General features: G+C 36.9%; 1 protein-coding gene across 1 annotated transcript in view; it reads right to left on the bottom strand.

Moving 5' to 3' along the window:
- The window catches only part of LOC149289955 (cysteine-rich motor neuron 1 protein-like), a 309,795-nt gene that overhangs the window by 128,033 nt on the left and 163,179 nt on the right, over positions 1 to 18,583 (bottom strand). Inside the window, exon 5 of the mRNA XM_089490169.1 lies at positions 11,017 to 11,138. Coding sequence (XP_089346295.1) covers positions 11,017 to 11,138 — 122 coding nt within the window. The remainder of the gene's footprint in view (positions 1 to 11,016; positions 11,139 to 18,583) is intronic.

The raw sequence follows: 18,583 nt of genomic DNA, 5'->3' as shown, positions 1-18,583 counted from the left end.
GGATGAGACTTGGATGCTGCTTTGGGAATGCTACATAGAGAAGACATTTTGGTTAACAGCCGCTCTGTTAAAGTGCTACTACTTGATACTCACTTGGGAAAATATTGTCTAAAAAATAAAAAGAACATTTGTTAAGTTACATGTGGTATTCTGTCGCTAACAGGAGAGTGTAAAGTACACAACAGGCCTTGCAGAAGTCATTGTCCATCAAAGCAATTTTTGTCTATCCATGTATGTTAATTAAACGAGATTTTATTAAAGGAAGGTAAGGAAGCCAAAGCCCCTATAAGGAGGTCTTTAACACAGTTCTGCAAGTGTTCTGACACTAGCACAGCCACCAGATGGCCCAGGAAATACAGTCCACGGTTTATTGTAATAAAGGGAACAGGAAAAAGTGTAATCAGGGGAGGGCTGGCACCTTCTGGCCCGGGGTCCAGCAAAGTCAAAAGGCCCCATTGGCTTCTTGCCCACACACACTTAGACAAATTACACATATTATGAGTGTGTATGTGTTACTCTCATGCTTATGCTCACACATACACACTCATAATATGTGTAATTTGTCTAAGTGTGTGTGGGCAAGAAGCCAATGGGGCCTTTTGACTTTGCTGGACCCCGGGCCAGAAGGTGCCAGCCCTCCCCTGATTACACATACACGTTTACACATAAACACAAACATACATACCTACATACTCACTGACTTTGCCCTAACCCTAGCTCACTTACCTCACATGCAGCTTTCATTCTTATACTGTAACATTGCATTGTGACCCCAATTACATTCCGGCCTCTGGAAGTGGGCCAATCCAAGTCAGACTGGTTTTTGAATTTTGTACCTGTCAGGTGATCAATTGCCCCCCTGGGTCAGCCAGCCTCTGTTAAAACCAAGTCTAGCAAGTAAGGAGTATACTTAGTATAGTCTATGCCTGTTTCATAAAACTTCTTTTTTTTAACATTGATGTGAACAGAGTATCCATAATAGCTATTTTAAACATTTAACTTTACGTGCAACAATGTATTAGCCAATGCTGCAAAAATGTTCTTTTTTTTCAAGTAATGTAAATGCTGGAGAGTTTTGGGTTTTTTTTGAGAGTAGTTAATCAGTTAAAATATTTTGTTGACGGCAAACAGATGTTATTTTAACGTATGCATCTCCCATACTTATTAAGTAACATTTAGAGGAGATATAAGGCAGCTGTTATGGAATCAGCTCTATCCAAATGTTTCTGTCATAAAACGTATTAGCCATCAACATAAGCAAAATTATTTTTTAATTGTTTCTGTGTGCTTTTTTATTATTTTCATTTCCCAAAAATGGGCCATTACTCCTGTGCAAAATTCTGTACTGAAACACTGACTTGCAGATGGTTCCAGCAACTGGTATTTCCCATTGGTACACACAGAGTATAAATTACTAGATAATGGGAAAATATTGTTTCCCCCCCACACATTTTAATACGGCTACAGCAAGAGTTGGTTACTTACCTTTAAAAAAAAATTAAAAAAAAAAAAATTATCAAAAAGACATCAACATTATCACATATTTTATAAAGAAAAAATGGTTTGGCTAAATATTTTTTATATTTTAATATCTCTATATTTTATACACATATTTATTTAATTTAATGGCACTTAGTATGAACATGAAGGTACTTGGAAAGGCACTGCTCTGTTTTTTCTACAAAAATTTTAATGGGCACATATTGTTTTTTAAATCATAGAACTAATATAATTATTCTGCGTCTGAATTACTTGTTTTACTGATATTACATTGAAGCCAATACATGGAATCCTGACAAGAAGACATGGAAAACACTTACCTTGAATAACATGCATGTGCACGTTTCATACACACTTCCATAACAGACGCTACAACATTATAGATCGACGCTTTGTATCTACACTAGTCATTGTTATTTACAGATGAGATAGAGGTTTCCGACTGTCCTTGGGCATATTCTTTGTTGTGAATGAAGCTTTCAAGAAATCTCCGGAAATAGGCTGTTGAGTGTTGCTGTACGGAATCTAAATAGCACTCGAAGAGGACCTTGAACCTTAAACACAATTTAGGGCTAAATATTTTTAACTGTATAAAGCTTTACATTCTACCAATTTTTATTATGCATTTGTCACTGTAACACGTTTTCATTTTGCTGGGTATGAGTGTATTACAGTGTTATACAGCTCTAGAAGCAGATGTGTATTTAATATATGATAACGTGTGTTGTGTAGATGTGTATAAATTAAGGGGCAAATCCAGCCATTAAATGCAATTGTAATGCATATGAAAGCTGTGCATTTCATTTTAAATTTATATGTGGTTCCCCTTGTAAATGAATGGAAGGATTCTGCAAAAATCCCCTATATGCATCTGCCTCTTTCCCTGTCCGCATCGCATGGATTTGTTGGGTCGGCAAGGAGTCTAGAGGCTTAATAAGACCACCGCCACCACCACCACGTGCAGGTGCCGAAAGCACTCCTATCTATCTCAATGGGAGCATTTCCCTGTCAATGATTGGCTGCTTCACAGTGACGTCGCGTAAACGTAAATTACTTTATGAATTTCCTTAATGCGTGTTGAATGCATACTACGTGTATGTATGTACGTGTAAGTGCAAAGTACTTTACCTAATTATAAAATGACTCCCCAAACTTTGGATCTTAATAAAGAAGAAAAACCCTGAATATATGACAAATCTATTGAAAAAAAACCCATCTAAACCACTTTTTGCTTTCATTGCTCTCACATTCTCACTCGCTCTTTCTAACACTCTCATTCATTCACTCTCTCACAGAACGTCAATGTCTCCCTGCCTTCTCATCCGACCCCTTCTGTGCCCCTTTCTCCTGTTCCTCAGCTCCTCTTCTTCTCGTGCCTCTTCGTATTCCTCTGTCTTCTTTCTTCGTCTGCTTCTCCCCGCTATCAGCACCATTATCTAAGCGTCCAGCCTCTGCCCTGTTCCTCCAATCGGGGGAGAGGGTGTGTGCGGAGGCTCCGTCCTTTTGCGGAAGTACCTGGATAGCAGTCTTGATACCAGGGAGAATGGGACAAAGAAAATAAGAAGAGGCAAGAGAAGCAGGGGAACTGTGGAAAATAAGACAGGTATAACTAACACACTCACACACATATATAGATATATATATATATAATTTCATCGTTATCATTGTTTTATGTGGAACGCAAGGGAACAAAAAAGCACCGTGATTCTAAACTAAGGCCTTAGGCAAAACTGAAGGCATCAACAAAAATCCTTTAACAATCGCCGTATGTGATGTTTAACATTTCTAAGAAGGATGTGTGTAAGCAGCCGGAGACTTACACAATACAGAAGAACAAGCAGAATGGACACATCATCTGAGCTCCACCAGATCTACACCAATGTCAGCAGAATACTAACAAGTTACATTTTTATTTTATTACTGTGCGGCATGCCATGCTTCCTTTATATCACATATTTATTTTCCCCTACGGTGAAAGCTCCTGCTTCAGCTTAAAAAAAAAAAAAAGGGCAAAACACAAATATCATTAAAAAAGAGTCAATAAAACCAAGCTACATTTTAAATAGTAATAAACTGTATGCAGAGTTTTTACATCAAATCATTGTTTTGCAACAGAACAAAAGCTTTTCCTAGCTTTGTTATTTTGTCAAGAAAAGGTAAATCTATGTTTACCAAGTCAGGCTGAGAATTAATATATTTTAGGTTTGGTCTAAACAATCGCTCGGGAATCTCAGGATCGGCAGGAAAGTCACGATTTCATTTTTTTTCCTCCCCAAGATGCTACTCTAGAGCATGCCAGTTGATTTATCTACACACACATATGGCTGTTCAACGTGGGTATTATAAGAGATGGGATGCGAGGAGTCAGTACCACCTCCCAACAGAGATCAATGGCACCCCTTATTGTACGGCAATTAGCTGCAATTAATATAGTCTAAAGTTATAGATCCAATGCCCCAGAACATTCCATACCGGTTACATTTCCCCCTGTAAGAGATCAGGTCAGTTTTTGAAGTTTTACTATAGCTACATTTAGGTAACAATCCTATAAACAATTTCAAGTTTACCTAGGGAAACCAGCACACAGTTTGTCTTCAGAATAACTTAAGCGATTCATAGGTACATAGTATTGGGTAAACCATGCATCCGATCACAATTCAGTAAAAATAGAAAACAATAGATGCAGTTTTACAAACTTGATGTAGGAAATACATATGTTCCCAAGTATGCCAACCTTCTTGTATCTCTGGTGGACCTGTTTTTAGGACTACAATCCCCATCACTGCTATCACTCTCTCTTACTGACAGTGATGGGAGTTGAAGTGAACACATTTTTGTTTTAAAATGCCAAAAAAATTAAATAAATCTTTTTATTTATTTTTTGTAGGGGGGGTTTACAGTGAGGAGGGGGCATGATGTCACAATCCCTGATCCATGCATGGTAACAGGGATCAGGGATTTTTTCCAGTATGCTGGATTTTTAGTTTAGAGCTCCATGTCGTCCTATACCTCCTGATACCTACAAACACTGGGGAATTGTGTGATCCTGGCATGCAATAAATATGAAAACAAAAAAATACCATAATTTAGCACAATTTGCATACCTGGGAACTCTCCGGGTTGCCGGGTGAGCGTTGCTCCTCCGGTTCAACACCCAAATCCTCTGGGTCACAGGAGCGGGGTCTTGACACGCCCCGCTCCCCGCCCATTTTTTCCTTAAAATGGAGGTGTTCCTGCTGCCGTCAGCGGGAACTCCCCCAATGTCAGTGGGACCGCCCACTGACGTCAGTGTGCAGTCCTGGCCACGTCCTGCAAGAAAAGGCTCCAGGTAGCCGGATCCAAGAAGTTCCCAGGTATGACAATTTGTCACATCATAAAATTGAGTAGGTTTTGTTTGTATTAAAATTGACCTGTATTCCTTTATAATTCATTATTATAATAATTAATAATTATGTCATATCATCAGAAGCCACACACCTACACTGCTATTTTTAAAACACTCATTATGAAAATTGAAGGGATATAAGTGGAAAAGCTGTTTTTATTGCCTTATTTTGCATTTGTTTCCATCTCTTTAACACACATTTTCCCTGATGCTGTGCATGTAGTTCATAAAGGACACACTTTTCCAATTAATTCCCTTTTTCTGCAGCAACAGGTTTCACAGCGGATTTGACTTTTCATTTAAACCACTAATCCCACAAATATCCGTGACCTAAAGTTAGGGGAAGCTAACCACAAAACGTTTGCCTTTTTAGTGAACGATAAAATGACTAATTAATGAAAAAAAATGCAATTCTACACTCTAGCCATACAAGGAACTGAAAGGTTTGAAGCACAACTGAAGAAAAGAAAAGGCTTTATAATTAGGGGGATTATAGAATTTTTTTTCTCAGAAGCTTTGCTTCATCAGTTATTAAAAAGGAAATCACCAAAGACAAAGCATTGATGACAGAATCCATACTAACCTTACTTAAAGATAATACCAGCAATAGAATGTTCAGACTTGACTATTCAGACAAGAGCGCTACTAGAATCAGTGAACCCAAAAATATGTCCTCTTCATACTTATTGCTGGCTAATGAAGACTATTAACAGTCTGTTGATTTGATGGAAGTCAACAATTCTCACAAGTTATAACACTTTAAAGTGACACTAAACTTTTTATTCTTAAATTTTAAGAGAAAATCCAAATAAGAATTCAAATGCGAGATATGGACACTTCCTCCTCCCGTATGGTCTGAGACTGGTTTCTGCAGCATCAACAAGCAAACTACCGTATTTGCTCGATTATAAGACGAGGTTTTTCTGAGCAAATGCTCTGAAAAATACCCCTCGTCTTATAATCGGGGTCGTCTTATAATCAGACCTCAAATAGGTCTGACTATGAGACGACTAAGATCCAGATCCCCCGCAGCTGGATCCTCCTGTCTCCCCCCCCCCGCCCCACCTACCAGTACTTCTGAGTCCCCGGTGTGTAGCTGGGGCAGCGTGTAGATGTCTACGCGATTCGCGTAGACAACTTCTGCTGCAGCGTGAAGGAGGCGTGGCTAGCAGCGGGGGTTGTCTGCGTCCATCGCGCAGACCTTCCGCGGCTGTCAGAGATCAGACTTCCCCGCACCGGTGCCGGTGCCGCACCGGTGTGGGGAACTCTGATCTCTGACAGTCGGGGAAGGTCTGCGCGATGGACGCAGACAAACCCCCCAGCTAGCCACACCTCCTTCCGTGTTAATTGGTTCAACAATGTCCCAATTAACACGGGGGGAAGGATGGCCACACATCTAATTTCCAATTAGAAAAATGCACACGTACCAAATGTGGCCTTTTAGTTCCCCCCAAAAATGACAAACCCATGCATATGGGGTATCACAGGAGATGTTGCTGAATACATATTGGGGTGTTGTGTGACAGCGGCATATACCAGGAGCTGTAAATTCATACATAACATAGGTGTGTGGGGGAAAAATACACACAAAAGAATACTACTGCAAAAATTCTGGTGGTAAAATGTGTGCATGCAAAGAGTTAAAATACCAGCATTTAAAATACCCTGGTGTGTCTAGCTTTCAAAAATATATGGTTTTGTTGGGCACACTGAAATGGCCCGGCTCAAAGATGTACCAAATAGGGCATGGGCAGTGGATCCCCAAATGCCAAAGTTCAACATTGAAAAATGCGCATGTCCCAAATGTGGCCCTTTTGTGATAGTGACATATACGAGAACCTTTTAATTCATACCTGAAGTAAAATGTGTGTGACAAAACAAATGCAAAAAAATGACTACCACAAAGTTTGACAAAGACTGGTGGTAGATATGGTGCATGGAAAGAGTTAAAATACTAGCATTTGAAATACCCTGGGGTGTCTAGTTTTCAGAAATATATGGCTTTATTGGGCATACTGAAATGGCCCGGCTCAAAGATGTACCAAATAGGGCATGGGCAGTTGATCGCCAAACGCCAAAGTTTAACATTGAAAATGCGCATGCCCCAAATGTGGCCCTTTTGCCCCCAAACAGCCAGGCAAAATCATTCATGTGAGGTATCGCTGTACTCAGGAGATTGGGGTGTTTTATGATAGTGACATATACCAGAACCTGTTTATTCATACCTGAAGTAAAATGTGTGTGAAAAAACAAATGCAAAAAAAATTACTACCATAAAGTTTGACAAAGGCTGATGGTAGAATTAGTGCTTGGAAAGGGTTAAAATACTAGCATTTGGAATACCCTGGGCTGTCTAGTTTTCAAAAATATATGACTTGATGGGGTAAATTGCATTGGCCGGCTTCAAATATACCCGAAATGGCACATAGGGGGAAGAATTACCAGATTTGGAAAAAATGGCTTTGAAATAGCAAAACGCTACCTGTACATATTGCCCCATAATGTGTAGAAAAAAGCAAAAAAACATAAAAACATTGGGTATTTCTAAACTCAGGATAAATAGTAGAATCTATTTAGCAGGTTTTTCATTACCTTTTATAGATGAGTAAAAGATTTTTCAACTAAATGTTAGAATTAAAATTTTTCACCATATCATGAAAATTACAGCTAAACACGAGCAGCGCAGAAATGTTAAAACGGCCATTGTCACGAAGGGTACAAAAAGTAAAATCAGCCTTTGTCACGAAGGGGTTAATCATTTCTTTAGTGATAAAAAATATTTAAAGGGTACATTTAAATTACTTTCTATGGAAAACACCAAAATTTAGCTGAAACGTTTTAAACCAGGTGCTAATACACCTCCAACTGAATAGTGTATGATTAAAAATAATATGAAGAATAAGAATGTGAAGCATCTTTGACTAAATATGGATTTTTTAGGTCACCAAAGCTCCACAAGCTGAGCATTCAGGTCAATAAAGCTTCTAATTGTAAGGTTCCTCTTACTGGAAATATGTTGTACTACCCAGGAAACAGTATAAAAATGAATGGTGGCTGCTCCGGTAACCAAAACAAACCAAAAAAAACAGGCCACAGGGCTGATTCAACATTCAAGCTCATTTCTTTCAAACGGCAATGTGCCTAATGGCGCACGCAAACAACATCTCTCCTTGTCCTAAAGTGACCTTGGGTTTAGAGCTCAGCTTTTGACAAAGAAGCTCTCAGATATTCGCTGACGAAACCACCATTGTCTATACTGCCATAATTATGCACTAAGGCACCCTGTTTAGAAGAATAAGCAATGATTGAGTATATCAGGAATTTGCATCTAATTAACCAATTATAACTTGGGAATGTCTTGTTCCAAAACTACAATACTCAGATGTCAACAGAGAAAGACCCAACAATCCGTGATCGACTAATTTATTCTGATTGGGGCAAGAGGTCTCATTAGCCAGATTATGTTACATTAGTTATTTATTGAATAAAACCATGTAACCTTTATATGCAATGGATAGAATATTAGAGGAAGAATCTGAGAGTATGCAGAGGTGGTGAGAAAGAATGGTGGTAATTTTTGCTTGGGTTTTTTCACCATCCCTGTTTGCCCTACCAGATGATCATTCCACAAATGGCCATTGCTGTCTCCTTTGAAATCATGGTACTATGTATATTCAGCTTTACCTGATGGTGGCCTCCTTTTCTATGCAGTCAATGGTGCTTCCTGTCTACTTATGCTAATATATACATATATATATATTTCACAAAGCCCAATCCTCTAACTCTACAATCCTTTTTGTGACTTTGCAAATTCATAACCCATTTTATAAACATGACTCTTGTTTTATTTTGTTTGCTTGCTACACACACTATTGTGTTCAACATTGGAAAACTGTATTTGTATGTCATACAATTTTCTGGTGAAATTGTACAGAAAGCACAGCTGAACAGGAAACATAAATATAATAAATAAACTTCACATGTATTTGAACCCAATGACTTATGCTCTTCCACTCTGTGCTGTGCTCTAAAGTTATACAGTAGTAGGTATACGTACAAATAAAAGAGCCACTGGATAAATAATCAAATGGGTTTATTCATTAAATAAGGAGTTGGCAGGAGAGTTCTGGTTTCCGCCTACTGAATCATTTTGCAGTATTAAGGGTCAACGCAGACAAGTACCTGCTGCAAGAATGTCCAACCAAGCTCACCATAATTTAGTTTAGGTGCTAAGATGAATTTCAAACATTTGCCGCGATTTAACTATAAATAGCCAACTAAGGTCTTCTTGTAGCAGGAGCACACCAGTGTTGGACCTTTATAATAAATTATGATGCTCGTGTGTAGAAATCACAATTCTCCTGTAAACTCTTCTGCCAACACTACATATTTTAGGTGTAGACCATTTGTGTTGCTTACTCATAGTGGCAAAATGGGCTCACTCCATTGGTTTTTTTTTTCATTTTTTTAAGGAATTTTTAAAAAATTAAGAAAATTTAAACTAGGTTCAATAATGTTATATACACCTTTTAAAATTGTTCACAGAACCGGGATTTTGAGATTTGATACTCTATGGAGCTATGAGGTTTTAGAAGATAAATCTGGAAAAATCATAAATGTACCCTAGAAAGGGTCCCCCAAAACGGTTTATTTTCTTAACCTTGAGTAGAAAATAATGTTTTTTGTGAATTTTTTATTCACATTTAGTTTGAGACACAAAACAAATTAAAAAAAAAGTAGGCAAAAAAGACAACATTCTCGATGTGCCTAATGAAACACACATTTTGCTTGTTAAATACTCTCTAAGGAAAATACATTCATATCACTAACTAAGATGACTAATTGGCGCACCATTTAGTCCATAATTACAATCAACATACTGTAAATAGTCTGCAATTGTAATCAATGATGATTTGATAAGTATACAATCTTGCTTTTCATTTTCTGTATTAAACATGTCAATTTCATAGTTACAACATTTCTATCACACAAATAACCTCCACCCACCAACGGAGTAGAGAATAAAAGAATGGTTTAAAATTACGTTTATGGGGGTTGTTTTTTTTTATAATTGTGAGTTACATTTTGGCCTATCCTGATAAAGAGATTCCAAAGAGTTTAGATTTATTTTTGTTAGGCTTAGATGTAATGTCAGAAAATCAGTAGGTACATCAGGTCTCTGTAAGGGCCCTGCCTTCTACAGAATAATCCACATATTCTTTGGTATGACATTATTAATCCCCTAAAAGAGTCTTGTCCTCTAGCGCATATCTCTAAAAGATCTACAGTATTTTCAAAACCCTTGCTATTTAAAACTTGATATTCGTTGAAATGTCTCAAGGTGTATTTCCAAGCTATAAAATAAAAATAATGGTGGAATTATGGGTTCTGGGCGTCATCAGTTGTAATATATACCACTTTTTAGTGTAAACTAAAAAATGTCCGGCATTGTTGTGTGATCTATAAAGTATGGAAGTACTTTATATGGGGATGTTGCCTTTAAAACTTATGTTTTAGACAATCTGTAGCATCTGAAAACATTCTCACGTGAACAGAAAACAGCTGTCTCAAGCCACTGATCACCATAACTGAGTGATCTCTTTTGATGGGATTTATCTACTTTGGACCTCTACGTCAAAATCGTTACATACACGAAAGTTACTGGTTGCTTTTGATCTTATTTGGGTAATGATATGAGACGAGACAGCTCCCTGCTTGACCAAAGGAGGGGAGGGGGGGTTCAGCAATGAATTCTTTTAGTATGAAATGAACTGCAACTGCTGCATGATTAAATCAGATAAATGAACAGCCCCACACCCTCCAAATCATTAAGTCACCTTTGATGCATATCCCTTGTTCCTTCCTTTTCATTGATGTACAGCCTGAATGCAAACTGTAATCTTCTCTTAAACTATTAATTAAACAGATCCAGCCAACTTGTAAACCCTTTGAAAGGTTAAAGAACTGAAAAAACGAATGTCCTCATTATAACCTCGAATTTCTTTATGCTGCCACCTGCCTATTTATTTTCTTTTTCGCTGACACACAAAGTTCTTTGTCTATAATCTAATCATTGAAAGCAGCATCCTGAGGTTTTACACTAAAAACGTAAAAAGGGTAAACCCACTTACCATTAACGCATTCAAACACATCACAGCATTGGCCAGGCGTCCCATTGCCACGAGAAACTATCCTGGGGATGGATCCAGCTTCACATACAGGGAAACTGCACAGGCCAGATAGGCATTCACATCTGTGATCAAAGAAAAAGGTGGTCATTGTCAAAGGTTCAGATCAGTCACACAGATAAAGGAAAAAGTACCAACAACACGAGATTTATTTATTTTGTGTGACAGAGCATTTTATTGCAGGGTCTTTACAAAAAAAACCAAAAAATGATATCTGTTTTATATGCAAATTGCTCTCTGTTGTTCAGTATGTTGGGGGAAACAATTTCACTTAGCACCCTTAACATCCCTTCTTGAATCAGCTGGTCCAAAAAACATCAGGAGGTGCAAATGAAAACTGTTTCCCCCGCAGAAAAGGTGTTATTTCCAAATATATTTCCAAAAAGTAATTGTGGTGTGAATTAAAAAAAAAAGTGGTCTTATCACTGGCAAAACTAATAGAATAGTCCACTAAGAAATGTTCCTTTTGTTGCTTTAGTGAAAATATCACATTCAAAATTTTGCACTGGAATTACACTTAACTCATTTAGTTATGTCACTACAGCAGATCATAAAAACATGCGTGCTTATAACATGTTCAGTACTTGATGGAAAATCAAAGATGTTATCTAAAGAGCTTCTAAAGGAGTCATACAGATATACTGTAACATGCCCTTGCTATGGGTACATCTTATAATTATGTTTATTCTGTAAGAGTTCTGTAGACAACCAGAATCAGGTTAACGTCCTCGCTTCTAAGTAGGTGAGGATGCATCAACCACCAAGGTGGGTGTAACAGTTCAGCTCTGTAAATTCCACAAGCCCAGTAGGAGGACTATATTAATTCCAACTCACAAGTAAACATATTGTCATTATATGGTCACCTTTGGTGTATGACTAAAGTACGTCATCCCTGTGGACCACAGGAGGAACGGCCAATGCCCATCACCTTACGGTATATTTGAGAAGAAATATTGATTAACCGAGAAAGTGTTGGGTCTACGGGTACATTGAGAATATATGTATCTTACTTTTATATTGATATCTTGTAATATAAAAAAAAATAATAATGAGATATAGTCATTTGCCTGGTCCCCCCTCAATCATTTTCACCCAATCCACTTCTAAATTGTAAGCTTGTTTGAGCTCCCACCTTTCTTTTCTGTAAGTTCACATTGTTATGTGACACACTACTTATATTCTATCTACCAATACAGCTGTGTACAGCTCAGAGGAACATGATGGTGCTTACAAAAAAAATAATATCATAGATTCTATGATGCCTTTTTGAACATACAATTTTGAGGCTCCACTTTTAGCCACCTTTTTGCTGCTCTGCTTAGTTTACCAATATTCCACTAATTTCATTATTTGTTACTGTTTGGGGTCTATTTTGATTATTCCCTACCCATATCTAATGTATGGTATAAAATGTGTAAATTTGCATATATAGTTTGCGTTGTTTATGGAGTGCCAGGTCTACATGGGGCACAGCTAAAATATTTCTTTACAATGTACTTTTTTTGCATGTTGGAAGGTAGGTGTTGATGGCTTACTTGTTTTTACAAGTGGTTGAAACGAATAAAGACATCAACATATTTTCCTTTTAAAAGCTGTGTTTTATAAGCTGTTTTAGATCAATTTGAACTAAACCTACAAAAATAAATGAATGTGAAATAGCTGAATATTTATGTCCTTGGGAACACAGGCATCATGGCATTTCTGCAGTGGTAATGCCACATTAATTACACACTGTAAATTATAACACTGGTAACACTCTGTAATTGCACTCTTTATTCCAGAATTAATAATCCTTACACTATAAGGGGGTAAGAAAATTTCTGGGAGTCGTATAGACTTTAAAATGTCATTTGTGTATTAATGAGTATTAATTAATGTTTAAAGAACAATATTTTTAAAAATCATACAGCATTGAATAAAAATTAAAATCTAAAAAAACCAAAAAACAAAGTATTGCTTGTAGGAATAGGTAACTGTTGCATTCTATCCCATACCTACCAACAGTCTCATTTTTTTTGGAGAAAGAATGTTTTCAGATGCTGACCTTCTGTCGTACCACTTTTGCAGTGGAGAGCATGGGCCAGTTGGCGACATCCTCTCCTGTGGCTGGCCCAGGAAGGTAAAAAGGCAATAGCATAGACCTCCACTGCAGCTCGCAGGAACACTAGTGTCACAGGGTAGCTATTTGGGTAAGGTGAGTGGGTGGCCCTGCCTTCATCCCACTTCATCGACTCCCCAAGTCAGCCCAAGATGCTGTGACTTTGAGAATTGGCCCACTCACCCCGAGATTGGGGTAAAACATTCTGAGAGTTCCTACTTCTTACATCTTTTGCATGATGGTAAGCAATAGCTTAGGATACAATGTAAAGTTTAAATTTTACCTATATATATATTAAAGTCCTTACACACAACATAAAGCATTCCCACATGGATTTCACCAAGAACCAACAATAACTTCTCCCCAGCTTATTCTTGTAATTTGTTTTTATATTTTTTTTTGTTTTAATGCTGCAATACAACGCAACAAATAATCCAAGCATTACTTGTAATACAAAAAGGTTACGCTGTCATTATGCAATGGAAAATGACATCCTAAGTCATGTCATGACGATTAACGACATAACAGGTCATCCCAATGCAAGTTACAAAAATGCAATGTAACTGCTTTACCGGCCAGGCCAAGAACGCAGACAGGAAAATAATGTAGCAGACGTTTCAGGACTGCTGAGCTTGAAAGATCAAAATGGTTTTCTTTCAATCTAAGCGATGGCTGGCATGCTATTAATTGCTATCAATTGCTATTAAACATATTTGCAATGGATGAGTGCACTTTTGACAGCCTGTATTCCCTCCCAAGGACCATTTGGAGCTTCGGAGCTGCCATTATAATTGTAATAACAAGTGAAAGTAAAATGTGAGACATAAAGAATGGCACTACTGTGCTCAGGACAAATTTCCCTTGACAATATGTATTTAATAACATGTGTCTCGGAGCTAAAAATGAGACGGAACAGTATTTTATTCTTGGCTCGCTTCTTTATTAAACTGCGAAATAATGAAAAACAGCTTTCTTTTAATAAACTATAAAAGAGCTTGTGTTATCGCTATATCCCTTGGTTCTAGGCACAAAGGGCACAAGGAAAATAGAAGGAAAAACATAAAATGTTGTTTAGTGTTTTTCATTTACCTCCAATTGTTTTTCATCAGCTTAGGAAATCCCTATTGATATATTAAAATATATTTGCTGCAAACATCATTGAGGGATGATCTTAGATATGCTGATGTATAACTCGAGAAGGGGAAGGGTATAAACTCGCGGAGATGCCACATTCATTGTCTAAAGACAATGATTAAGTGAAGCTTACTTTTATTAAACTATACTTGCAATGGGCCTGTCCATCTCTACATAACATAGTTTCAGCTCGACAAGGAATATAGTTGATAATTGTCTATTGGCTATTACCGTTATTTTAAAAGTTGGACTGGAAAAAAAAGTTTAATTTATCCACCTTTAGTGTTAACCCAGCCCATTCTAAAAAAAGGAACCTAGACAATTATCAACTATATTCCTTGTCGAGCTGAAACTATGTTATGTAGAGATGGACAGGCCCATTGCCTGGTTTAGGTCATTCCAGACATTAATTAACAGTTTGGGGAGGCAATGGTTGGCAAAGCATTACCTTCATTGAGATAGCACCAAGGCACTATAACATAGATATGGTAAGAGTAGAAGACCATAAAATGCATCTACTCAACTCCAAAACATCAAAATGACTAACACCTCCCAAAATACCCTCCAACTAAACTAAAATATAACTATAATACCAGCAAAACCTAAATTAAGCTCACAGATGCATCAATCTAAGGGACTGGCGATCCTATTTAGCAAGTACAGAGAAACATAAACTCTTTTCTCTTCCAAATGCGACCTCTGAATCTCCTATGTGGTTCTAATAGCCCATTCATTAGCCCCACCACTTCCGTGGTTAACGGATGATAATTGCCACTGTAAGATCTAGCTTTGTAAATGTGCAAATTGCATATAAATCACACGCCTTCCTTTATTCTCTTTCTGTGCATGAGAACACAGTGAGAGACTTAAATATTGCTTGAAAGTATTTCCCGACTAACCCTTTTGTATTTTGTAATGTCTTGTCAACCATCACCTAGATGACCACACTAATTACCAATATATTTTGGAGATATACCGTACAAGGAGCATTTACTTGTTTATATAGTTATAATATATGCTTTAGAATTGTGCTGCTTCTCTATATTGATCGTATTAATGCAACTATTTTTGTTTTGATATTATCTTTTAAAAATGCAAATAAAACGATTTTAAACAGGTAAAATTGTCTTTAAAAAAAGACGTCACTCCTAGGAAACGCCAACTTCTGATTTGTACATAAAGATGGAAGCCACAATTAAAAATAATATACACTGTGTTTGTGCTATTGACAGTCAGCAAGGCTTTTGGAGCCCACATTTGCAAAACATAATACTTTAGTGATTTAAAATCAACAGCTAAACATTTTAAATAAGGTGTTGCAGGCGTTTTCATAACTGCAAACCCAATAAAACAAGAGATTTTCATTACCAGCAAAAATCAAAACAGTTCACTGATTTAAATCTCGCATGTATAAGTTTTAAAAGATTTTAAGTGTACATTGTGAATGTTTTTAGGGTAAACTGAACATATTTATCTTTATCTATATGTTAAAAAATGTAGATGCCGTATGATCTTGAAAGCTGGCATGCAATCAGGTATCCTGTGCACCCAAGGACTATAGGTAAAATAAGGTTGATGGTTGCGACATGGGCAAATATTTATAGCGCTGGGGCCACCAATGTACATTTCACTTTTAAACAAAGTGTGTGTCCGGGACTAAGATCTCTCTGAGTTGCATTCTAATTTTGTGTTGAAATGGACCTCCCAATTCTCAACCTCCTTTATAATTACCTACCCATTCCAGAATAAAATAAAAATTTGTCAAAACTATCACCTTGAACATGGAGCAACCAGAGCAGACTCTACTGAGCCCGTTGGATTGTCAATTCTCAGTATAGGAAACATTTAAATTAGATAGGACCTCACCTGAACACGCTGCATTGCATATATAATAGTATTACAATAGAAATGTTTGTTTTGTGATACACACTTTGCGCTGGAAAGATTTAAAATATTTTAAAAGCAAATACATTTTACCACGCAGCCTCAGCAAAGGCCAAGGGCAGCCTGAAATGTTACACTTGTTACTATGCCCGAGATGGAAAAATTGCACATGCAGATAATTTGTTACATTTGCGAAATAATTAGTAATACACGTTTGCTTTTGATTTGTCCAAACGTTAATATATTAATATTTTTTTATTATTATTAAAATAACATTATTTCCATTATTTCTTTTTTTTGTGGATGAATGAAAAATAAAGACAAACAGTGACACATGTGCGCCACTTTGGCTATATGAAAAATCTGTGCTATTAGTCTTAATGGAGGAAAGCAATCCTTTCTTCCCATGACTTTAACAAGTTAATACGCATGGATGATGCCATCAATTCACATGATGAATGTCAATGCATTTTCTAGCGACTGGACAGGTGTTAAACAAGATCTATGTTTGAGAGATCCCAATTTTATTTAATGTCTTCAGTGAATGAGGGACCAGAATGCAATGCATTGTTTTCATATATTGCACCCTAAATCAGAGAGGCTTATTTTGACGTTAATAAGGCTATGTGTGTGTCACATAGGGATCCCAATGTGTTTCAAGAGATTTATGTGGGATGATTATGAGAAAATACATAAATCTTTGGCAAGCAACAAGACAGTTGTAAGCAGGCCGTAGCAGTCAAAGCTTTCTGATAATCTGGGTTCTATTTTTGGAATATGGCAAATCACAGGTCTCTGGATTCTATTTGTAGATTCAGACACAGGTCTCGGTTGTATTAACAGGACATATGTTTGCTTTATCCTTGACAGCGATCACGTGAGTGAACAGGTACAAGTACAAGAATGAATATGAAATGGGCCTTCATTAGCACCTGTGTATGATCTTGTGTCCTGTTGTTGAGTGTATAGCTATTACAAAGTTCTTAGCCATTTAGTTTTTGGGAAGAGCATGTAACAACAGGATATAGAACGAAACATAAAATATTATTTACCTTCAATAATTCAATTAAACTTTCTATGGCAGAAGATCCAAGCTCGTTTTGGAATATGCCAATGTATTTTATGCCCAACCATACATCTAGTACCATGAGAGATATCATGAGTTAGATGGTCTTCTATGTCACTGTGTTTACGTATTCTTCTGGAGGTTATCTAGAAAGTTGGTGCATTCACCACAGAAACCAATGGAACGTTCCTGCTGAATCGGGCCTCATTGATTTACTATTGTGGTCAATCAAGAGCAGCTGATTCAACATAATGTCTCAAATAATTTGCTGTTTGATGACCACCCAACGTATTCATGTATGAAAGAAAGCCACATTTGATAACCCTAGTTCTGATGGAAAAAAATATTTCCATAGCAATTGCAACTAGAGAAAGATACCAACAGCCTATGGAGCATCCGCTTTACTATTTATTACAAACTATTAGAATTCTGAACAAGTTATCAGACTCATCTTAAAGTCTAAAGAACATGCAGAATTATCAAGAAATATATTATCGAAGCAGTGGCATAATAAACCGATTTAAAAGATAAAAAAGAGCCACTGTAAAGCTACATACATTTTATCAAGAGAGCTTGCATTAGTTATTTCAATAATATATATTTATTTTTTACTTAAAAATACATTTTGTCTGCTGTTGCCTGAAGATAATTTTAATATTGTAAAGCCAGCTATGTCTGATTATTTCGCCAACCTTTCTAATACATAGCAAAATACATGAATTACAGCAAGTTAATATGTTTTAAGGATTAAACCATGTCCAGGCCTTTGACTGTCCTTCCCCGCCGATGAATAGTAGTATAAGTGATTGTACAAGCTTTAGACCAACACAACTCACTTTTATTGAGCTGTTGGACCAGAGAATATGACATAAACATTTTGTTTTCATGGTATTCCCGGGAAGATCTGAAAAATAAAGCGGTTTGTCTACAAATACAATAACAGAGAATGGCTTACAGAAAAGTAAACCCTACAAATTTGTGGCATATTCCATAAACACACACACAAAGGAGGCAATTCATGAAGAGGACGTATCCTTCAGGCCATGGACCTTTTGTGTGGCCTCTGATGGAGCATTTTACAGGTACTCTCTCGCAAGTATTACTAAAAAGAAATAAAATGGGTTATTGAAGCCATATTTATACAGGGATTTCTTTTTAAAAGAAGGCTCAAACCATGACACTTCAAGACATGATTGGATGTATTTTCTCTAGAAATAATGAGTGAAATAATGAGTATATGAAGCTGTAAAAATAAAATAATAAACATACTGGGATAGGTTCATTCGATGGAATTGGTATTTCAGAGTGAAGAACTGATATTTCCACTC

This window comes from Sceloporus occidentalis, unplaced genomic scaffold, assembly GCF_023333645.1.
Source record: "Sceloporus occidentalis isolate IW3139 unplaced genomic scaffold, rSceOcc1.0.p SCAF_42, whole genome shotgun sequence".
Lineage (NCBI taxonomy): Eukaryota > Metazoa > Chordata > Lepidosauria > Squamata > Phrynosomatidae > Sceloporus > Sceloporus occidentalis.
The sequence above is the reverse complement of the archived record's forward strand: the minus strand, read 5'-3'. Positions and strand labels throughout refer to the sequence as shown.